This window comes from Neovison vison, chromosome 1 (assembly GCF_020171115.1).
Source record: "Neovison vison isolate M4711 chromosome 1, ASM_NN_V1, whole genome shotgun sequence".
Classification (NCBI taxonomy): Eukaryota; Metazoa; Chordata; class Mammalia; order Carnivora; family Mustelidae; genus Neogale; species Neogale vison.
Window position 1 is genome coordinate 113,682,915 of NC_058091.1, and position 25,442 is coordinate 113,708,356.

Consider the following 25,442-nt stretch of genomic DNA (forward strand, 5'->3'; position numbering starts at 1 on the left):
CCAATATTACATTGGAGCAAATAAATATAAAATTTAATTACATCTTTTAAATCCTTTAAAATAGGCAATTAACCAAAGAAGACCGTGTGATAATTTTCTGTGACTATCCAATTAAAAGTAGATTCTACTCTTATTGATGGTATTGAATTATAGTTTTATACAAATAACAGGTGCATTTAACATTTCATAAAAATATTCTTGCATACTTATTATAAATGGGTCACTAAAAATTACTTAATTTTTTTCTCATTTTAGGTTCAAGTTCCTTTGAATCTCAGAAGATGGAAAGGCCTTCCATTTCTGTTATTTCTCCAACAAGTCCTGGAGCCCTAAAAGATGCCCCACAAGTCTTGCCAGGACAACTTTCTGTATGTATTTTTCACACATGTTGGAGACCACTAGTCTTTGCTCACTGTTCTGACTCTGTCCTTAAAAATGAAGGGATATTTGTCCTTTAAATGTCCCCCCAAATTTGAAGTCTGTCCTTCAGATATATGTCTTATATTTAACACTGTAGTCTATTTCCAATTTTTGCATGTATTTATTAAATTTAGATGAGTCTTTATTTATATATTTATTTGAAAATATTTGTTGAGTGCCTGCAATGTACCCAGGTGTTGTAAACAATCAATGATAAATGACAACATAAGTAGATAAAACACCCATTATGTTTTGTGTGCTGTATAAAAGTTTCTAAGGTAGGTAGTTGGTTCAACATGATCAGCTCTGAAGGTCATGTTCCACTCACTTAACACCCTTATGAGCCTGGAACCTGAAAAAAATTCTTTTAAAAATACCTGTTTTAACTTCTTGAGTTATTTGGTGAAATACTTCATTTCTGGTATCAATCCAAAAAACTATAGTTTTTCTTACTGTTGCTTAATATATGATGTGGAGAAAGCCAGAGTAAAGAAACTATGGCAAACCATTACAAAATGCCACATCTATGCAGATTATGCAGTAGAAGACGGGACATTTATATTCATAAATAAAAGAAACCTTGCTTTAAACTATTCTCTAAATAGTTTACTTTTTCTCCTTTGGTAACATGTGGGTTTCTATAGTCTGTTCTTGCTACTTTCCTCTTGGCATTTAATTAAACAAAGAAGGTAACTGTAAGCTTACTGTTATTTTTAAAACCATTCCTGGTTTTAACTTCTATTTTTAGTAAATTAAATACCTTTTTATAGTCCTTTCTGTTTATTTTATCTGCACTGCCCCGTGTGTGTGTGTGTGAATCTCTCATATATTCCACCAGTATTTTAGGAGGGATAAAAATCTGTTTTGGTTTTATGAAAAACACATCTCTGTTATTAATTGAGAACAGAGATATGGATTCATATGGATTCAGGTTTGAATCTTTAATCTGCCCTATACTGTGAAAGACCAGTCATGTTAAATTAGTTTATTTTTTTATAATAACTTTTAAATATGTTCAGTGTATTCCCTTTAGATAACTTTTGCTCATAGTTCTTACTCAACCATAAAACTAACTTCTAAATTAAAAAAATAGTAATCTTAACATTGATCACTGCCAGCACAAATACTATATTGACTGCTGAAGTTCTGGTTTTTAGGAGTTTGCTGATATTTTAGTGTGCGGTTTTCCCATTTTTCTTTATTCAAACTATTATGGAATCTTAGTAGAAATATCATTATTTGGCCTTCACTTTGTCAAAGGTATATAATGCCCCTTTCCTGCCTTCCTTGTTCTTTTCCCCTTTTCTATTATAGGTTAATTATAAAAATTAAATGAGGGGAAAAAGCAAAAACAGAAAACAGCAGTACCTGGTGTAAATGAGGCCCACAGTAAATATGTTTCCTGACTGCTACCAAATCACTTGTGTAAATTGCTTATTCATTAAACCTCATTTCAACACATATGGTACTACAAAATGTATTTAGCTACACCATAATCATTAAGTCATTTATAATCACCAAATACTGGCACTTAGCACTTAAAGACAAGGATAATTATTTTAATATTCCCTTCTTCCTTTTTTATAAAATTTACATCAGTTTTATTTTCATAACCTGATATGAGAGAGTATAACACTATAGGCTTGCCCATTGTAAGTCATGTTTAAAATACATAAAGACAAAAGTCAAGTCATAAGTGGTTATGCTTTCAATTTGGAATTCTTTTCAGAAATAATATTTATAGTTGTAATTTAAAAGTTCTTCAAAAATGGTTTTAGTATTTTTTTAAGAATTGTAATACTTCATGATTTTACCAATAATTCCTTTCTTCATTGATCTTAGGTGAAGTTGTGGTATGATAAAGTGGGACACCAGCTGATTGTAAATGTTCTTCAAGCAACAGATTTACCGACTAGAGTAGATGGGCGTCCCAGGAATCCCTATGTGAAAATGTATTTTCTTCCAGATAGAAGGTAGTGAATAATTTCAGAAAAAATATGCAAAAATTCTTAGTAATATAAAAAGTACAATACCATCTCCTGGGATATAGTTTTATTTAGTTTTAAAGCCTTATCAAGGTAAAATTGTTATACAAAAAATTGCACATAATTAATGTGTATATTTTGATGAGTTTGAACATATGCATATGCACACCTGTGATACTGTTTTAAAATATAACAAATCATTCTCTGTAAGGGAATAAACTATGTTCTCCCTGAAAAAAAAAATCCCTCAAGCTTTATATATGTTTTAAAAAATAATGTTACCAGTTTAAAATTTTTTCATTACCTTGTTTATACACCTATTCGCCTTAGATAGCTATACATCATTTAGAATGTACCTTTGTGTATATATACCTATTATCATAACTATCGCTTACATTATAGTTAAAATTAGAATAGTGTTCAACTCTAGAGTCTTTTTAGACAGGTTAAAAGTTGTGGATTAAAAATAGTATAAAAAAAACAAAATCCCAGTAGCAGTACTACATGTCACTACAGTAGATGGCAGCAGATACTTCATTTTGCTGTTTCATTTACAAGACATACTTATTTTTCAGTGATAAAAGCAAAAGAAGGACCAAAACAGTAAAGAAAGTCCTAGAACCCAAATGGAATCAAACATTTGTCTATTCACATGTACATCGTAGAGATTTTAGAGAACGGATGTTAGAAATAACTGTGTGGGATCAACCAAGAGTACAAGAAGAAGAGAGTGAATTTCTTGGAGAGGTGACGTATGCTGTACAGATTAGCCAAATGCTTATTGAAGTTTCTGTGATATGTACTAATTACAGTTGCTTTAAAATTTGCTTTGGTCAAGACACTTGATTTAATTTAAGAACTGCCCTTTCAGATCCTCATAGAATTGGAGACAGCACTTTTAGATGATGAGCCCCATTGGTATAAACTTCAGACACATGATGAATCTTCACTACCTCTGCCTCAGCCATCACCTTTCATGCCAAGGCGACACATTCATGGAGAAACCTCTAGCAAAAAACTTCAAAGTAGGTTAAATTTATTTTTAGTTAACCAGAATTAGTTATGTTGCAATGATCCAATTAGAGATTGATATTCCAAATATTTTTCAAATGTTTATTAGAGATCAAAATATTGGAAAATTATTTATCTCTTTAAAGAGACTTGGCAAAACTATTTTCTGTATTTCCCTAATGAAATGTATGTATGGTATAGTAAGTGGTTCCAGAGCTGAAAGTTTAAAAACTCTGAATTACCATTCTTTGCCCAATACCCATTGAGTTGTTTTTATTATTAATGAGTTGCTACATATAAGGTTCTTGATAACTTTGTAGTTGCTGAGTATTTGTAGTATTATTATTCATAAGAAACATTTTTAAACAAATATTGTAAAGTATGTTTGTTGTTACTCATCTGGCGATTAGGGAAAAAGAGTATTCTTTTCTGCATGTGTCCATTAAATTTTGAGTTATGACTAATAAATCATCTGAAACTTGGGAACTACATTTTGGTAATCTAGAACCAAATTGTTTTGCTCTAATGATTGAATATTTCATGTTAGTACCTCTCTGATCACTCATTTTCTCAAGGTTAATGTTTAATGCAGTATAATGGCTAATTTTGAAGAATAAACATAAATATTTTGTCCAGGGCCATGATGTCCTTTTTAATAATATGAGCTCAATAGATTTCCAGCCAAGAAAGTCTTTCACCCTTCCCCCATCCTCCCACCCTCCCTGAACAGTGGAGGAGGGCACCGAATTGGGCAGGAAAACTGTATACACTTCACTGTAGGCTTTTATATATATAGTATATGTGTATAATACATTAATTAAAGAAAATATGAAAATTTAAGTGATTAAACAGAGCAAATACTGAGAAAATGTTATCTTTGGAGAACAAACTTTTTTTTTTTTTTAATCAGCTCAGCATTTGCTTTGTGTTATTCTTGTCCCAAATGTACTTAGTAGTAACGTCATTAGCCTTTAAAAAATTTCTTTGACCATGTCCTTTACATTTCATAAACCAATAAGACACAGAGGTATCTGTTTGCCTTACTGTTGTGCAGGATCTCAGCGAATCAGTGATAGTGACATCTCAGATTATGAGGTTGATGATGGTATTGGAGTAGTTCCTCCAGGTGCGTGGGTGAAGAGCATGGCCCTGCTTCACTGTGCTTCTCATGCTTGTGTTCACTGTCAATTTCCAGACTGACTTGGGATACTGAGCTGGAGATTCGTAGCACAGAGAAATCAGTATTCTTTTATTCCATGGTGACTTGTGTTCCAAATTATTAAGAAAGTTTAATAAAATGGACTAGTAACTATTCATTAAGAGTCCCACATATTTAATTCAGCCAGGTTCTTTCTTAGAAGCTAAGATGGCTAGCCAGGTTGAAATCATTCTTTCACAATACTCCAAGCATAAGCATAAATACAAATTTCATTTTGAAAGGATGTGGTTCATTTTCTCAAATAAAAATTTCATTCTTCTATGTTTTATATTATATGCCTATGATTTTTCCTTCCTCTGTTTCTGAAAATAATGTAGCCTTCCATGGAATATACTGAGAAAGGTGCATGGCAGGGTTTAAAATTGCATGTGGCATGGCTTACCTTTTAATGCTTTTGTGATGTGTTTACCACTTATTATACCTAGAATGTGTATGTACGTATTGAAGTAAGGAAATGCTTTAGAAAGATTCAGTATTCGTTTTTTTTTTCCCCAATTTATTTATTTTCAGAAAAACAGTATTCATTATTTTTTCACCACACCCAGTGCTCCATGCAAGCTGTGCCCTCTATAATACCCACCACCTTAAGTTAACATCTTTTTGTCACTGTCCAGTTAGTAAAATTTTTGTGGCTTGTGTGATTCAAATCTATGTTTCTCATCTGACTCTTGTCAGAAAGTGAGTAAAACCAAGTAGTAAAGACTTATTTTCCTGGTACTAATCCTGTGCTATTTCCTTGACTTACTAGAAAAAAGTAAAATGTAAGGAAATATCAGTGCTTGCTATGGCAGCCCATATTCTAAGAAATAAGGAAATTTAAAATAAGAAGTAAAGAGACAATCTTGGAACATATTAATATGAGTTATTAAAGGCATTTCTTTAGGACATTAATGATATATGACCCCTTAATTTATGTGATTTTTCAGCTGGAGATGCACTTAATTTGAGGGCAGTGATTTTGGGAAAGTCAGTGGACAGATTCCACACTAGTGACTAAATTCACAATTCGAAGAGATAAATAACAACTTCTTTAAAATTAGGAGAAATTATGGAGAGTTCTCTAAAATTAGGTTTATTTGCTTCCTATATAATTCAGAGAAAATATTGTATTTAATCACTGTATGACATTAGTAAATATTCTTAAAAACAATAAACCTAGTGCTGTTCATATCTGTATTCTTAGATAATACTCTGATATCAGACTGCAAGAGTTTTAAGTATTAGTGGATTAAATTTCATATTTTGTTTTGTTTGTTTTTTAAAGTATCATAATAATTAGACGCATTCTCCACAGAAACTTTAATATGACATTCAACAGAATATTTGTTTTTTTTTTTAATTGAAAGTGGAAGAGTGATTGTACATTAAATCCACTGACATATTTAAATAGGAATCAGATGAATCATGGTAGGAAAGTCATCAAGCCTTTCTAACAAGAATCGCGGCCATTAATCTTAATGTGGTCATTACCAACTCATCTAAACAGAATTTACTTCTGTGTGTGGTTCTCCACTTTTAGTCACCCAGAGTTTCACATTTTTTAATGATGAGGCAAGAGCAAATGGATGAAAGAATAAATGGCCAATTGAATAAATACTGAATTACTAAAATGTTAAGTTTCCTGTCATTTTCCTGAGAGATCACACAGATAGAGGCCAAAAGGGGAGTTACAGGATCCACTACAATTGGAATTATTCATCTTTGGATACCACTAAAAAACACTGAGTTTTAAAAATGTTTATATTCTGTACTGAAATAAACAATATTATGATTTTTATAAATATATGTAATCTTTTACCATATGGAAGCAGTGCCTAAATTTTCATTTCAAGTAATATTCATTTTTATTTAGCATTTAAAAAGTAATGAGGCAGGACTCTTAAAAGAATATAACAAATCAGGGGTGCCTGGGTGGCTCAGTGGGTTAAAGCCTCTGCCTTTGGTTTAGGTCATGATCTCAGGATCCTGGGATTGAGCACCACATCAGGCTCTCTGCTCAGCAGGGAACATGCTTCCCCCTCCCCCTCCACCTGCTTCTCTGCCTACTTCTCTGCCTACTTGTGATCTCTCTCTCTCTGTCAAATAAATAAATAAATAAAATCTTTTTAAAAAAATAAAAGAAGAATAAAAATAACCATATGCAGATTGCCCTTATATGGGCAAAACATGTGGTGGTAACCCCAATCGTTCTGAGCATTACTACAAATTCAGAAAATGAAAAAACTAACAGATAAACACACTCTAACTTTGAGTTAACCAAAACATTGAAATGAGCATAAGATAGCAATTTCCTTCCCCCTTTTTCTGAAGGTAAAGAATATGTGTTGTAAGCAGTAAATTAAGCATAATACAAAGAGAACCAAATTCTTTTGAAAGGTATCAAAAACCTATGTATACGAATTAGAATAAGATAAAAAAAAGATATCACTCTCTAGATATCACTCTCTATGTAAATACAAAGAACCCATGGGAAAAATCAGTTATACCCTTCTAACAGTAAGATATCTAAATTCTCTAAGTTATTTCTTAATAGTTAATTATATCAAATATGAAAGTGTCATTTATATACCTTGAATTCTCATTGAAATCTTGAAATGGTGCTCCCAATTCAATCCTGACCTTCCATAATTATTGTATGATTGAACTTATAAAGTGACAACAAATGGTAATTGAGACCTTGCATTAATTATCGTTAAAAAAACCATGATTTTTTATAATGAGCTGTGAAATAAATTTACTGTATGTAAATTTACTTGGTTTCTTTCTAAATTTAATATTACAGTTTATACACCTGAACAATGACAAAGACACTTTCCTATGTGGAATTCAAAATAACAGCTTAATTGCTATGATTTTTGTTATAGAATGAAGTATATGAAATTATAAATTATAACATTTATGGTTACATTATTTGGTCATTATACTGAAGTTCTTAGAATGACAGAATTGTTGGGCATCTCTGATCATGATATTGTCATTTTGAATTGTCACTCATAAACATTTATGAAATGTTTAGATACCTTTCTTTAAACTTAGTTGAAATATATAATCACAGCAAATAAACTATTGGAGAATTTTACTCTGCCTTCAATAATGATGTTTCATGGCATATTTTAATATAATGTAGGAGTTACTAAGTAAATAAATGAAAATTTCAAACTGCCCAGTTAAATTTAATGTTTTCATGTTTCATGTACTTTTATGTAGTTGTAAATATAGTTATTTTTCCTTTGGCCACAGAATTTTTAATTTTCCTTTCAATAATGGCAAACAATGATCCTTGTGGGAAAAAAATTAATTAAACCATTACTTCGATTTGAGATTGGATTATGGCTTTGTCTTAACTAAATCAGAGATGATATAAACCTTTTTGTTTCAGGGGAGAATGAATTTAGAATTTATTTTTAATTGCAATTATGTTAACTGTATAAACTAAATTATGTTATCAACACATTTGTGGAATAGTTTCAGATGTCTGAGGTAGATTTGGTGATTGGAGAGTTAATTTTCCTCTGCATTATTGCCATAGTCATCACCATCCATACACTATATTCATTTAAAATTACAGTATTCTATGTAGTTTGCAAAATTCAGTGAATATTTGTAATAGTGAAGATCTAGTACTCTTCTTTGTTAACTAAAATTGATAAGATAACATTTTCTTTTTTTTTTTTTTCTGCAAAGCCACCTGAAATCCAGCTAAAATAGTTTATCCTTCGGAAGAAAAATTCAAATAACATTTAAAAAGACCCCAGATTTCTAGGCATTGACTTATCTAATAACTATAGTTCACTGTCAATGAAAAATCACTCACTCACTCACTTTTTAATTTAAAATAGTATCCCAGCTCATCCTAACATCTGAGACATCAGCTTTATTATTCATATGCAGTATCTCCATGGGCACCTTTGAACAAATCTGTAACCTGTTTTTATGCATGTATATATTACACTCTGTGTACGTATACTTAATAGTTTTGAAGAGAAAAGCTAATACTGATTGCATGGCATTTGTTGTAGTAGGTCAGTGGCTGCTTTAGATAGAATTTGATATTTCCACATTAATGTTTACATTATCGAAGAATACTGACAGATTTTTTGTGTGTACTCTTGCCAGTAGGTTATAGGTCTAGTGCTAGAGAAAGTAAATCTACAACATTAACTGTGCCAGAACAGCAAAGAACAACTCATCACCGCTCACGTTCAGTATCTCCTCACCGCGGCGATGATCAGGGAAGGCCGCGTTCACGTTTACCAAATGTGCCATTACAGAGGTAGGCTTTGAGATGGGCTTCCAGTCTCTGACAGTACTTTTTAATTTTAATATACAATGTAAGCTGCCTTAAGACTGTTACTGACATGAAATAATGGTTTAATCAGTCAAGTTGTTGTTGTTGTTGTTGTTGTTTTCAAAATCATTTGTAAGCAAAAATGTCTTTTTATCCATTACCCCACCTGTATTACATTCTGTTCTTGAATCTCGAGAAATTTTTTCCAGGAGGTAGAAGAAGTTTATGTCCCAAGCACAGTTTTTGAATAACTATCTTGTATTCTGTTGGCTAGTTTTTTCTCCTGTTAGGAAAAATTGTATAATGGATAACTTGTGGAGAGAAATGGCAAAGAATAAAAGGTTAAGAGGCAGAATGTGTTTTTAAGAAATTTAGAATTTAGAAAAAAAATTTTTAGAATTTAGAATTGTCTTTTTGAAACACTTTAAGTGCTTCAAAAGTACATGCAACTTAGGTAATGTAGTGCTGTATTTTATCTTATCCTAAAATATACTTCTGAAACTTAAATTAAGTATGCAGATGAAAATTGTCATTTTTGACTGAGGTGCAAGAGAAGGTTGGAGAAATGTAGCACAGGCAAAGCACTCCTAGAGAATAAATACCTTTAACTCAATTGATAAAATATGTATTCAATTATGATAACAACACTTCAAGCCATGCCAGCCTTCTGCCAGTTACTGATAGATAGTCGCCGTTAGTCTGTCTGCTAGATTTGGGAAGAGTATACATTTTTTTTTTAAAGATTTTTATTTATTTATTTGACAGAGAGAAATCATAAGTAGGAAGAGTATACATTTTGATGCGTTTGTATTTTTGGAATCATTTTAGGAGTTTAGATGAAATTCATCCAACAAGAAGGTCACGTTCTCCAACTAGACACCATGATGCCTCCCGAAGTCCGGTTGATCACAGATCCAGAGATGTGGACAGTCAGTATTTATCAGAACAAGACAGGTATTTGTTCAAACTGTGATCTCACCATTGTAACTCTTTATTTGCTCTGTTTTAGTGTATGATAAATATCTTGACATAATACATCAGAAAGTAAAAGTATTTAATCACTCAAAACTGAACTTTCAAGGAATAGCTGTTAGGATATTCTAATAGAAATGCAACGGTAGGAAATATTTGGCTAAAGTTATATTGTCATAATGTGTGCATTTTTTTTACAATTGAAATTTATGTTTAGCCAGTTTAAAATGTATAGCTTATTGTTTCTAAATTGTAGAAGGAAGCCTATATAATCAATTTTCAAATATGGGATGTTATTGCTGTAATTATATAATTTTTTTTATGTTATTAAACAATTTTGGATACAGGTCACCTCAAAGACATTGCAGAGTTTCTGTGAGAACTTCAATAATAATATTTTTATATACCTTATTTCCATAAAATGTCTATAAAGTATGAAATATATGAGATGGAGTTTTTCATATAAATAAGTACTTTTTAGACACAATTACTAAAAATCTACAGGACAACTCCTTTGTTCTACATGCCCATAGACTTTCTTCGCAAACGAACCACATACCTGTGTAATATGCCAGACCACAAGCTCCGGATCTGATTTAAGGTTTTAGAACACCCACCTTATTGAATATTCTCTTCGGGTTTTTAAAAATGGAGGAACTTTCAGGAAGGAGTAGGGAAATGTTAGTTGTGCTTCATGATTGACTTTTTGTGGTGTAGTCAAGGACACAGAACTCAATAGAGCTGCTTAATCCTTTTTTGTCATCCTACTGTGGGAAGTGGTGCCAGGACCTTGAAGAGTGAAATCATATTGGGGACTGAGATAAGAACTGCTCTGGGGAATGGGATTCTACATTGCTCAGCCTGAGTTGAGTTGAATGAGGGCCACTTGTCAACATCCACTTGGGTCACTTTCAATTTAGGTGAGGATGGAAAAAAAAAAATGACTTCTTGACCAGGGCATTTAATGAAATGAAATTAATCTGAGCACAGAAAAAGTACCAGTTTTTAGAATAAAATAAATCTAGTCAAGTATATTCATGATTGGTTAAGAACAAACATTGATAATTGGATTTTTAGTATCCGTAAAAGCCAAGAGGACTCATGCTTAGGGTTCCAGTGAGCATCAGAAAGTCCAGATATGTAGGCCTTTCAGAAGTTTTAAAAATACCCAGGTCTCTGGAATTGGTCTTATTTGGGGAAGATTTAGTTTAGTTTTGTTTTAATATTCTTGAAAGTCACTTGGAAATACAATAGCAAATCAACAACAGTGAGGACTTTGATCATGATGTTTGTACTTTATTGTTTAAATTTTTTGAAATGCTGTCATGTTTATTTTTGTTTAACCTCTCGAGCAAATATGCTAGTGCAGACAATCTGGTTTCTTCCCTTTTCACGTTTTCATCGGCATACCATTGGCATTATCCATGTCATTTAATGCCTCATGATTTATCTGTTTCATCCACCACCCATCCTGTCTGTGCAGTGAGCTTCTTATGCTGCCCAGAGCAAAACGAGGACGAAGTGCAGAATGCCTACACACTACCAGGTAAATACAGGGATTTGGTAATGGTAACTGTGTGTGATGACTCTCTTTCCATTCTACTATTCTTTCTTCTCGCCCTTAAAGGTATTATTACAAATATGTAAAATTAATTTCCCGACTATTCAAAATTTGTTTTGTTTTATTGGAGGTTGTGGAAAGGTTCCAAATATATTTTAATTCTAATCCAGGCAGACTGCTTTTCTATTTGTTTTTTCAAATTCCAGAGACTGACGAGCCTCTGTGGAACTGTTTATGCATTCCTAAAACCGAGGAACCGATTTCCGCAATTACAATTCGAAATACTCACTGTGAGCGTCCCCACCCCCGCCCCTGGCAGCACACACACACACACACACACACACACACACACACACACACACACACACCTGTCTAGTCACAAGAGGTCTGATCTGTGCATGGCAGTGTTATTGTTTTGATGATTATGTTTGTTTTAGCCTTTTTTAATTTCCTTTTGGAATCTACTGTTGTTTATATTCTGTTTGCTTTTAATAAAATCATAGCAGTCACTTCTTGCTAGCTGAGCATCAACTTCCTTCTTGATGAAGAATGAGAATGTTTGACCTTTAACTTCTAAACTCTCCCTGCCTTCATCCCCCTACTAGTTTAGCAGGGTTGCAATACAAACTTTCTCATATAAGCATGCAACAATATGCTGCATCTTTAAAGATGAAAAGAAAAAGAGATGTAATATTCTCCTGTAATTTGGAGTTTAGAATCTGATACTTTATTTACCTCTCATTCTGTCTTGGATTTCATAATCAAAATAAATAAGTTAATTAGTAAATCTCCTACAGATTACTCATAGGATGCGTTCTGCAAACACTTTCTGTCAATTTAGAGTTAATAGAAGGGAAGGAAGTAGAAAGTCAGTGAAACAAACCGACAACCCAGGCAAACTTTTTCAGATATATTGGCCAATACGAAGACAGTAGGAAAGAGGAGGAAAGAGCTATGACTGGACAAATGCGGAGCGTATTTTGTCTGCATGGAATGTGTGGCTCTTCTCAGTTATACTAACGTGATTATGCTAATAAAAATTGTTTCAGCTTCTTATATATATAAAATTATCCTATTGATAACAACCTCCATGTCTTCCTGTAGTGCCACAGGGAGGGGAAAAAAATGAGGAAATACTAGTTTTGATTGTGAACTGGGGAAAAATATAAAATTATAAGTATTGTAAAAATTATCTCAGATTCTTAAAAATGTTCAGCTGCCCAGGCTTACTATTAGTTATTTTTCCTAGAAAATAGTTTGTCAGTAGGAACAATGTTTTTACAAATTCAAAAAGTTTTTTTTTTCTCATAGTCCTATTGATTTGACTACGACTGTAAAAAAAAAGTAAAATAAATTTAGACGAGTGGAACTAGAACAGCTAAATATATTTTTTATTTCCCATATTTTCTACATATAAAGGTGAAATATCAGGATATGCAAAATATGATATGCTGGTAAATTCATCATTTTGTACAGTCTTCAAATATATCATTTCATATTCACCTAGGAATTTTAAGAATAAAATTTGAGGATTTGCTACTTTCTAACAAGCAAAGAAAATAAAATTCATTGAGCACCAAACATAGTGTTGACATTAATGTAGTTTATCTCAATTCTCTGGCAGTAATTATATGATACGAATGCTATTACCCTCACTTTACAGATGAGGAAAGATGCTGAGAAAGTTTAATTTGATAAGTAACGAGCAAGGATTCAAAATCAGGTCTATTGACATTTTCCACTAAACTAGTTTTTCCACAATTAGATTCTGAAGAGTTGGTGTGGTGCCAGTAAAAGAGTTTGTGAGTCAAAGAGATTTTGGAAACTTTGCAAATTATAGTCACTCCCTGAAGATTTAGTATGCACAGCATGTTAGAGTCAAGAAATCTGTCTCATGTTGTTTAATCCATTTTCTGCCTATTTATTTTAATAATTATAATATTCAATTATAATTATAACTTAAAATTATTATAACTTAATACTTACAATAATACGTATCTTAACCATTAAACCCTTTTTTCATAAAAACACGACCCAAGAAAGTAATATTGTGCAGAAAATTCTATATATAACTGCCTTACTATGTCCTGGATACTTTATATCTGTTATCTAATTCTCTGAGCACCCCTATTAAGTGGATGTTATTTCCTCTTTTATACAAATGTATGGAAAGGCCTGACCTGAATTAGCCAGGTTCACTGCCATTAAGGGACAAGGCCAAGGCAGGAATTTAGGCCTTCATACTATATATAAATGTTATGCTATCTTCCATTCTGTTTCACACACTTTGCTAACCCTTGTTTGAATATTTCTGAATAAACAAGCCACTTTTGAACCGATTGCTTTAAAAAGTTGTTTAACAACCAGTCGCTGAAGATACTTGCTTAAGGTTGGGAGTTGAAAAGGAGACTATTGTCTGTGAAGCAGGCAGAATCCTTAGATTCAGTAAAATTTGTCTTCAGTTAGTTTTCAAATATAGTACTCTAATATATTTTTAAATTGAAGCTTTAAGAGATTTCTTCTGATTTGACAGTTAGTATACATATGAGTAAACCAGTGGGGTGTTTGAATGTTTAGTTTGTCCTCAGCAAATGTATATTCCCTTACGTTTTGTATTTTAATATGAGCTGAAAAAGACTTGTGAGTTTTATAATCAGCAATTAAATTTGTATAAACATTATTAAATTGTCAAAAAAATTAGATGATTAACTTGATCTAATTTGCCCTTGGTGTACCAGAGGCCATCCAGAATCCCTCAGAGATTTTTAAATAATTTAGATAAAGTTGGGCTTTTTTCTGCCAAATCAAAATTCATATTCAAGTTTGCATCTACTATCCATCTCATCTGATTTCTAGTGATAACTTTTACCTGTGGTTGGATCTGGATTCAGAAGTTAGTAAATGGGAAGGATTTCCTCCACTGCAGTCACTTGATCTTTGGGTCTGGTCTTTCCTTTCTGCAGCCCAGTCCCGTGACCAGCTTTCTCCCTGCATGCTGGTCAGCTCTTGCTTATTGCTAGAATGTTAACTCTCTCAGTCACATTTTAATTCCAAAAATACATAAATTATTTGGCTAGGACATTTAGCTGCAAGTTGTTTTCTTCCACAGAAACAGGTATAATATTAAATCAGGGATTAAAGAGTAAATTTAAATATTGATTTATTAATATTAGTTATTAATATTTATTAATATTAGTTTTTTTAGAAGATATTTTTCAAATTAAGGCAATGAAATTACAATTTCGCATATTTATCTTAATTATGAAGACTGATGTCTATGATTCCATATTTTAAAAATTCTTATTCTACCTTCAAATAATTACTATGGTTATTCTGATAAAAAAACAAAAGAGCTGTCTTTGTTTGTAGCTTTATAGGCCTCCTATTTTTTCCATGCCCTAGTAAAATTTGCTTCATATATATTTTTCTGTTTCCTGCATGTATGTGTTGCCACGTTCCAGACATTTTGGTAGGCACTATAAAACATTACCACCTAAGATGTCTTTATTAGAGAACGGTTCTCACTGGAATATTTACAGGTAAGAGTCCTAACAGTGAGTCCCAGTTATAAACTAATCCTGAATCCCTGGCCTACTAAAAATAACAAATTTAAATTCTAATAAAGCACTAACATTTCTTCTTGAAAATAGTTTTGCACAGAGAAACATTAAAGAAACCAAAAAATAACTTTAATTATAAAACTTATGAATTTCGGAATATTTCTCTAAATGAAATCTAGTTACTCAAATACCAGAATTCTAGTTGTCTTGTCATTTATTTGTTGTTTTACTTGTTGATTTTGATTATGATCGTTAATTTTATGTTATTTTATTTTTGGATAATTTTACTGTGTGAAGCTCAATTCTGCCTGCACATACCAAAACCCAGTCAGTGACTAGACAGGACTTCCCCCTTCATCATGAATGCTTTCACTCCAGAGTATTGAGATTCACTGATGAAATATTGGTTAGGTAAGACCATTTGGAAGTCATACCTTCCACTTCCCTCGTCTGGTGTTGTGAACCAAAGTAGTTGAGTCGTAAATTTTTTCTCCTCCGATGTCCTTCATTTTGTTTTGGTGTGGCATCTGTTCTTGGTAACGAAGTTCTAGGCATTTCGTTTTAGTGCTTTCTGTATCCAGTTTTTTCATAAGTAGGTGTGATCTAGTCTCATTTTTTTTTCAGTCTGAGACCCTCTTAAAAAATTATGCAAACCCAGGCAAGCATAATCTTTGTTTAGTTTCATTTTCTAAACAAAATTTTGCAGTGCCGTCCTGTCAGCTCTCTCACACCCTTATGAACCGAATCACAGTGATTCTGCATTTTGTGTAAAGGGGACATTATTTTATGCTTTACTCTCTAACACGGTCTTCCTTTCTTTGTTTTCTTTGTCTTTCTCTTCTACCACTGGATGCAATGCACTGGCACTAGTGAACTGCAGCCCTCCCTTGACAGGGCTAGGAGTGCTAGTACCAACTGCTTGAGACCAGATACTAGTTTGCATTCACCAGAACGAGAAAGGTATAAAATACAGACTTTCTTAATTTCCTATCATTTGTACTCGTGGTGCTTTGTTTTTTTTTTTCAATCACTTCGTTTTGTTTCATGGGAGTCTCACAGGTTTATTCATTCATGTTCACTTTGCTAACTGTCTCCATCTCCGCCCCCCCTTATGAGACACGTGTAAGGAGAGATATGCGTATGTGGGTAAGCCCCAGGCTACACATACACATATTTCCATGAATGTTGTTGCAAATGGTGTGAAGTAATTTGTAACTGCTTCTGGCTGCTGCTTTCCCCCTTCCGTGGCTGTTCAGTGGTTTCATTTATACAGGACTCAGGGAGCCTTCAGTATGCTGATAATGTAAGGTCCAGAGAGTTATCCGAAGGGGAGGATCACTTTCCTATTAGTTCTGATGATAAATAGTATTTATGGGTTTACAGCAACTTACCACAAACTTAAAATAAGAATTCTGTTTACGTAGAGAACTTCCCTTATGAATTTATATTCATTGTTTAGTCAGCTTACTCTTTGACAGACATCAGTTTCACAATAAGTTATACTTTGACAACAAAAAAAGGGTATGTTTATTTTAGATTTTCTGATGCCTTACAAAAATAAATGCACATTATTTAAACAAACACACAATTTTGCTTAACACTTTTAATTGATTATTAAATAATTATGATTTTAATTCATATGTATTCAAAGTTTTTGCATTACAATGTCTCCTAATTCTGAGGAGCTAGTTTTTCCATGATAGTGGAACTTTCTATCCCAGTAAATTTGGTTATAATTGATAGCCTTAGATGTAATTGCTATTTCTTTTCAGTTAGAAGTCATTAACTGGAGATTTGTTTACTACCTCTTTACAAAACCTGAGGAAAAACATTTAGCAGTGCTAATATGTAGCCCTCCTCTTTAGGGGCTGCTTTAAACTTTTCTTTAACAATCTTTCTACTTTGGATCATTTATCTATTTATGGGATGTTTATCTCTGAACTTTAATAATAGGTACGGGTGGACACATCCATTTTTAACTGCATATGATTCTACTGAAGAAATTACTTTTTTATTTAGTTTTCTCTTGTATTTGTATATTTTGTAATAGAAAGCAGTGGAATCGAACTTACGTGTTTTTTTTTTTATATTTGTAAGAGAAATTTTAGTTGAAATGACTATAGGCTCTTCTAAAATCACAGTTGAAATTGTTTTATTTTTCTCTTTTGTTAATTATATCCACCCCAAGAAAAGAAGTAAATACAAGAGTAGCAAGAAAAACCTTTTTATATTTTACACTTATTTTTATATCCTTGTGTGTTTCTGTGTGGTATTAAAACAGAATAGTATTGCTCAAGTCAGTAGAATATTCTGAAAAAACAATACCTTAACATTTTTGGTATCATTTTTAGAGCTGCTAATAGAAATATAATGCAAGCCACATATATAATTTTTAATTTTCTGGTTGCCATATTAAAAAGATGAAGTGAATTTTAATTCTTTAACCCAGTATATAGATGAAATATAATTTTGACATATAATCAATTAAAAACTGTAGATCATTTTGCATTCCTTTTTTGTATTCCTAATAGCCACTTGTGGCTCGTGGCTACTCTATTGGACAGCACAGGTTTATTCTTATGCTAAAACCTATGTAGTATGTGTTCCCTTGTTACACTAAAGCCATAGAGTTCACAAATCTATGTGTTGATTAGTTTCGCCTCTCAGATAATACCCTTAAAATAGAACAGCCTGTAGACAATCTGGCCAGCCAGCGCTGGCCAGCGCTGGTCATAGTGAAGTCTCAGTGAGTGTATTTATCATGGAAGAAAAATATCATTGAAACCTATATTCACTCTATATGTTGAATAAAAAGTTGTTTTCCGTTAAACAAATGAAAGGGGATACAGGGGCAGAAATTCATGATACCGATGATCTTTCATTTATAATAGTCAACCTTGTTGCCAAGAAGAAAATAAAATAAGTTTTCATCAAGAAAATTACACAAGTTGTAGATTCTTAGTGGTTTGGAAGATAATGACCTCAAATGCTCTTTTGTGCACACTCTGAAGCATAACATCACACTATTAGCAGTGGTGACTTTGCTGTCTTTGGAAAATGCACCCAACTTCTCCAGGCAGAATGTGCAGAGAGTAGGGAGAAGGAGGCTTGGAGGCTCTTCCAGGTTACTTAATTTCTCTGATTGACCAGAGAGCTTCTTAAGTGAATGCCTAATTTATACATAGTAGATAAAATGTTAGAGAAAATTTTTTAATCATAATTTCATATTCTTAAGATGGCAATGTGTTTCCACAGCCTCATGAACTATGAAAGTTAAATAATTTGCTGAGTCGGAACCATTTAATGAACATCTGTATGCTCTTATACTAACTCATTTCCCTTCTCTGAAGTATCTTCACTAAGTTTTTGAAACCAATGAAGTTTTGTGCCAATGCAAAGGATGAAATTGTCAAGGCGGACTCAATATCCAATACTGTGGTTCACTAATGATTCAAAGATAGAGGAGCACCAGGCACAGATGACATATTCTTTTCTTCAAGGAGTTACAAACCACCAGGTCCATTTTTCTTCCCTTATTAGGGTGGTTTGGTCCAGGTTAGATCATGCATGAAGAAGCACTGTTTGCGAAGGAAGCCATTTCAGTTTTTGAGTGCCTTTATTATATATTCTATTGATTACACAAATAACAAAAATAAGTATGGATTATTAGCCCATTGCTCCATCTAGCCATGTTTTATAAATCAAGAAATTTGGGGTTTGTTTGCAATGAAAGTTCTAGGAAGACTATTTCCTACTGAAGATGTCTAATAGAGGACTCTTCTTTATGTTTTCAGTCGCAAATACCACTGAATGTTTATGAGGAAGTCTGGTCAAGGCTGATCCACTTTTCCTCCATCTTTATTCAGGGTCTGCTTTAGGTCATTCATTCCCGCACCCTCCCACCCCTCCCCCCACCCCTGTTCCCTGTTTGGGAAAGAGTAAGTTACAGGCCGGCCATTCACCTTTTCTTTCCCAGGTTTTAAAACAAATTATTACTTAAGTGTTCAGAAACATTTATTTTTAGAGCCACTGGAGAAGAGTTATTTTTCTTGGAGGTGTTTTCTTCTTCTTTGACCTTTCATAGAAATCATAGCCTTATTGAAGGTTCATGAAAGGGTAGTCTACTCACCGCCTCCAGTTTTTTACCTCCTCATAAATTCTGCAGTCTGACTCCTGTTCCTTACCACGGCTCTATCCCTGTGCTAAACTTCCTGTCAACGTCACTGGCTCCCAGTTGTCCAGCAGCGTCTTGTAACATTTTGCGTTAACCACCCTGTCATCTGAACCTCTCCTCTACTCGGTACCATCTGCAAAGTTTCTTTCTTATGCCTGTTAGGACACAGTTTTCTCTTACTGGCCTTTCTTCCTATCCCACCCCACAAAGAGAGGTGTTTTTCCCAGCTCCATCAATAGTTTTTCTTGCCCCCACCCATCCTACTCCTGAAATTGTATTTCTATCAACAATTTCCATTCTAATACATATTAAGACAATGCTCCACTGTAACTGACTGGCCAGAACTTTCCCTTGAGCACTAGGTTTGAATTTCTAAATGATTACCATTTGTGTACATCAGAATGTCTGATTTAAATTCATTATCCCCCCCCTTACATCCTTTTATAGCAAAATACTTTGTTTTCCTAAATTTTGCTCTTATTGAGTGGCTTTGACATATAAGCAGGCACATTTTCTGAAACATTTTTCCTGCTCTTTTGAGAATTCTCTTCTGAGAAACTCCCAAACAGATCTCCTCCCTTGATTATATTGAATTATACTAAAGCCCTTCCCTTGTCACTCTTGCCCCATTAATTATTTCATAAACTTTATTTATAGTTTTTATTACTTTTTGTCTCAAGTTTTCTTTTCATTAAAATTAAAATACGATCTTCCCTTTGTTGTCTGCTTTTAACTCATTCTTCAAAAATGCAGGTCAGATAACTATAGCTTTTATATTAAACCTTTTTATATAACCCGCTCCCCCATACCTTTGGCCAGTTAAAATTATTCACTTTTCTGGGCCCACAAAATATTATATATTTCTGTTAAAATATATTTTATTTAGTAGTGTGTTTGTTTTTTCTGTTATATTTTATCCCTGGAGGAGAGGGATCGTATCTTATTTATCCTTGCCCTTTCTTGTGATAACATTACTATTTTTTTAGTAAATGTTCAATTTGGAGATTTGGGGTCTTTAAAAAATACCCCCTATTTTCTATTTCCAAATTTGGGTCTACTTGTGAGCTAGACCCAGAACTAGAAGGTAGGAGATCTAATTATCACCATAAATACAGGGGACAAGTTTTAAAGCTGTGACTTTAAGTCTATAGGCTTGCTAATAATTCATCCCAGAATCAGTCAGATTCACTGAACCACAAGACAGGTTCAGTCCCAGGCCTCACATCTTAGAGCTATTTTGTAAGTTTATGTCCTGTAGTGTTTGCTGTTTACAGGTAGCTTGATTTGGAAGGAGTAGTCCAGAAAGGACTAAGTCACCTGTACCTACTCATTCAACAAAGTCGCTGATCTTATAAGCCAGTCCTCCTGGGGCACCAGGGTGGCTCAGTTGGTTGAGCCTCTGCCTTTGGCTCAGGTCATGATCTCCTGGGATCAACCCCAGTTCAGGCTCCCTGCTCAGTGGGGAACCTGCTTCTCCCCTGCCTCTGCCTCTCACCTTGCATGTGTGCAGTCTCTCTCTCAAATAAATAAGTAAAAGCTTTAAAAAAAAAAAGATAAAAATTTTGAAAATAAGCCAGTTCTCCTTTCCTGGGGTAGAGGGTAGAAAGAGACCAGGAGCATTGCTTGAATGAATTTCCCTCTGTATGGAAGCACGAGGACTAAGGGGAAAGGAGGTACCTACCTAAAACTTAACAACTGTAAACTGAATTAAAATAAACTTTGTCTCAGAGTATAAGTATCTATATTAATTTTACTTTAAAACAATTATTGGAGCTTTTTTTACTTATTTTTTTTTGTTTCAAGTTTTTAGTTAAATTCCACTTAGTTAACATATACTGTAGTATTAGTTTCAGGAGTAGAATTTAGTGATTTACCACTTAGATACAACACCCAGTGCTCATCACAAATGCCCTTCTTAATGCCCATTACCCATTTTTTAAGGACTAAAATGAATAGTGGGATTAGACAATAAAAACACATACTGTATAATGAGTTGTCTCATTTGTTCAGATTTGGTTTCTAATACAGTAGTTCACAAGTTTCTTACTTGTGCCATTTATGGAGTGAATGGTTTAAATTTCCATATAATTTCTCTTTTAGAAAATTGAACTGCTTAGCTATGTTTTGCCAAGAGATACGCACCATTGAAAGGTGTACATATGCAAGTGTAAATATTAATTGCACACTCACACACACGTATGTTTTACAGTCTATCAGTGCTGGGGGTGGAAAGACATGACATAAGAACCATTTAATTGCTTATCAAGACCTGTCAGTTCTAATTCCTTTGTATCTCATCAATGGGCCCCCTCACCACTGTTAATCTCTTAGTTAAGGTTCTTATTATCTCTTATTTGTGATAATTTATTATCTACTTGGACATTCACAAATATATATTGATTACTTTTTCTGTAACTGTCAAAATTAAACAAATATTCTACTTCCTTATGCAAGGAGCTCATAGCCTGTTAATTCAACCCTTCAACCATCAGAGTGACATTTCTCCTTCTGCTGTGATCACAGGGAAAGGGATGAGCTCTGAGCAAATAGAGGGTTTTAATTAATGAATATGGGATACCTGATATGGCAATACTAATACTGTGACTAACCAGTAATTTCTAGGCAGGCTATATTGGAAAGAGAAATCAAGAAGGAGCTCATTCAACTTCATGATTATTAACTCCAACATAGCCTGCCATGCTACCTTCCAAGATGAAAATGGAAGCTGAACCATGTGTACTTGGCTCAATAATAAGGGGATAAAAAGTCCACTGTTGGCCTTCTTCTGTGTCATAGGAGAGAAAGATATTGCACATAATTTAAAAGCATATAAGATGTACTAATACATTTGAAACTCACAAATATGTTATAGTCAAACTTATGTAATATCTAGTCTTTGGACAAAAATTGAGTGTAAATTGATCTTGCTCCTGTATTAAATATATGAGGGAAAAGTGAATGGATTTCTTATATTGGTACCCTATATCAGCATATTCAGAAGGACTTTGAGTATACAGATAATACATGTATTATGCTACATATTTCATCAAAAATTACTTTTTAATAGCTTGCGTTCACAGTTGCCTGTTTCCAAATGTACACCTTTCCCTCTTGTAGCTTTCACTGCATGTTCCATAACTACAGCATTTTCTTTACTTTTTTGTTTAAATAAACACAAGGACTGGAATTTTGCCTCAAGAAGCAAGGTTATTCATGATCTTGTCAAGCTAATGTGACTTACTACTTCACCAAAAAAACCCCCACATTAACTGTATTTTTGTGTTTTCACATACTGTAAACACTTCCAACTCTGTCAGTTTTAACACAACTAAGCACAACATAATGTAAAGGATATTGTGGTTGTGGTTATTCTCAATTATTTTAGAAATATTTTTCTTTATTTTCTCTGCAGAACAAAAGCCAGTAAAGTGAAATACATTTTAGAGCAATCAGATTGAACTGACCAACCATTTCAATAATCTAAAATTATTGAGTAATTTAAAATTAATGCAAAGTATTTTTAATTTCACAAACATGTAACACTTAGAAGAGTACATGTCACACAGTTTGCTCCCCAAATTCTGCTATTGATACTTTTATCTGCTTCATAGTTTCCTTAAATCCTTACTTGAATCATGGCAAGTTTGTCTTTCTAAGGGTGACTGATGAAGCACAGACAGACTTGAGCGGGCTTTCAGAATTAAGTACCTGCTGATCTCAGACAGCCTAGTCACATGTTGACAGCCCTTTGCTGCTTTTGTCCAAATAATAAATCCAGTCAGCTAGGTGAAATGGCAAAGAAGATGGCTTTTTTTTTTTTTAATGTTAGGACTAGTCTGGATAATTATAACTCTTACAGCCATATGAGTGCTTAGAGACAATTCAGTTATCCCTTGCTGCATACAAGGAAGCCAATATCCAGAGGAATCATCCTATTCAAAGTGTTCATATCTAATATATAAAAATTCTCAAATCTGGCCTGTTCAGTCCTTTATTGCCTCTTCTGAGTTTTCAACTAGGTGTTTATAATTTGTGGTTGTACACAGACAGATTCCCAAGGTAGTTTAATAAAAGAATGAAGATTCAAACTTTCATTTCGCTGTTGATCACAAAAAAGGTATTATTGTAAACATAGAAATAGAAAACTGCGTTTCTGCTTTATAATAAATCCACACACCTTATCTTTGCTGCTTTATCCAATAATTCCAATGCCTAGTATCAAAAAAGCATTGGTAACTTATTAAACCTATTTTATTCAAACATAAGCCAAGTTTTTAAGGGTTCATCTTTTTAACTTAAAGTCATATATTATGTGTGTGTGTGTGTGTGTACACACACACAAGCACATTTCAAAGAACAAAATTACACACAACAGATTTCAAACATCTTCCCAAGTTATTTTTCTATATTTTCTTTTCACTTATAGGGTAAAAAGATTAATTTTCTTACAATATTATAATCTATCTGTCCAAGGCTTATCAAAATCAAAAGTAAATTATGGAGCAAAAAATCGACACTTTGCCTTTTTGGGGTGCTTTTCCAGTCCTAATGTTCCATATATTCTTTTATTTTAGAAGTTACTAAATGTCCTGTTTTTTCCTGTCTTGTTCATTGGGCAAACAGGGGTAGATGGTCCCCCTCCCTAGATAGGAGACGACCTCCTAGCCCCAGGATTCAAATCCAGCATGCGTCTCCGGAGAATGACAGGTACTAGCCAACTCCTCCTCACAGATAAGTGGCTTTGACAGGTTGATAGGCCACCGAGTGAAGGATAACCAAGAGAAGTGTTGGTCATTATATGCTTCCTCTCAGGAGCCAGAACCAGATATGTTGTGATTCCATCACTAAATGCATCCCACCTCTAATAAAGCACCTCAGCGTGTTACTAAAATGAGGATGGCATGCAGATGGCGTAGTTTAAACACAAGAAAGTCAGATCCAGTGGAAGAGTTCTGTTTTAAATGAGCATTTGTTTCAGTGTTTTGATTTTATAGAAACATATTTAAATATGGTTTTTGTTTAAACATGAATAAATAAAACTTTTCAGGTGTTTTAAAATATATTAAAATCTGTCATGGAAGCCTTTTCTTTGTTATATTGGTTGATGGTTTAATCTCAGTTGTCTTAGGTTTGGGGGAACATTAAAAATGTCTGATTGGAAGTAAAATAACTGGTTCTTATATATTGTATGTATATGGTGTTTTTAAATCAAATATTGTCGAAGGCTAGTGTCAATCTACAAGGTAGGTCTTTAAAAGTAGCATCAGTCCTTTGAACGTGCCTCATGCTGATAATATCAGAAATGCTGTGTTATCCTTCTCACAGGTGTAGCTAACCCAGTTCTCCTATTTTACCGTGCTTCGTACATATAGTCATTGGCTTTAAATATCTTTTTCTGACTGGTCACAAAAAGTTATTGGATGTTTGGGGTGCTTCTCTTCTAGTCGAAGCAGAAATTCAGTCAGCATATTGGTATATTGATTGAAGTGAAGCGTATTTGGTAGCTCAGAAACAGAACAACTAGTAAACCATTTACAAAAGGTTCCTTTTGTTCATTTCCAGTATGTGTGGATATAGATAGCAGAATAATTGCAATCTTAGTTAAGAGTGATGTAATTTTTTTTTCTGTATCTGTAAATTATCAAGATAACTTCAGGATTTCAATTTGGAAGAAAAACTAAGCCTTGTCACTCAAAGAAAATTAAGTCATTTTACCATTTTGGAAAAGACTACAAACTAGTTTATAAAGACTTTAAGAGTATTTTAATCATGTTTTAATCTTTAAGAAGTTTACATTTTAAGATGACTTTGTATTTGAAATTTAAAACTAATTCCTTTTGGTTCCTAGGACAGAATTTCATAGAGTAGAACAGTTAGCAAATCTCCAATCTAAAAATTATTCTAAATTTAAAGTATTTTCAAATAAAAATATAAAGCAATCATATAAATTAAACAAAACTTACATCCACTTTGCTACTCATTCATTCAACAAATATTTATTGTGGTCTACAGTGTGCCCTCTTACTATGGCTAGAGACACAGAAGCGTTTAAGAAAATCAAGGTTCTGGCCATCAAGGACTTAGAACTTCCTTTTATAAAACACAGTTCTAGAAAGCTTTGACTTTATTCCAGACAAATGAGTGAGTAAATTTCATCTCATGAAATGCTATTTGAGTACAAGACAATTAAATATAACAGTATTTATAATGAATATAGATGTAAGTCTGTTGGGCCACAAATTAAGCAAAATG

General features: G+C 33.2%; 1 protein-coding gene across 50 annotated transcripts in view; it reads left to right on the forward strand.

The window, feature by feature from the left end:
* The window catches only part of RIMS1 (regulating synaptic membrane exocytosis 1), a 498,418-nt gene that overhangs the window by 344,003 nt on the left and 128,973 nt on the right, over positions 1-25,442 (forward strand). For 13 of the 50 annotated variants that reach the window (XM_044254119.1, XM_044254270.1, XM_044254190.1 and 10 more), the window contains 9 exons: positions 256-368; positions 2,263-2,393; positions 2,981-3,152; positions 3,277-3,430; positions 4,471-4,542; positions 8,752-8,908; positions 9,752-9,877; positions 11,379-11,441; positions 15,887-15,976. In XM_044254119.1, the coding sequence (XP_044110054.1) occupies positions 256-368; positions 2,263-2,393; positions 2,981-3,152; positions 3,277-3,430; positions 4,471-4,542; positions 8,752-8,908; positions 9,752-9,877; positions 11,379-11,441; positions 15,887-15,976 (1,078 nt within the window). Of the gene's footprint in view, positions 1-255; positions 369-2,262; positions 2,394-2,980; positions 3,153-3,276; positions 3,431-4,470; positions 4,543-8,751; positions 8,909-9,751; positions 9,878-11,378; positions 11,442-15,886; positions 15,977-23,813; positions 23,898-25,442 lie in introns of all 50 variants that reach the window. The other 37 variants (XM_044254066.1, XM_044254261.1, XM_044254144.1 and 34 more) reach the window with 5 other exon arrangements.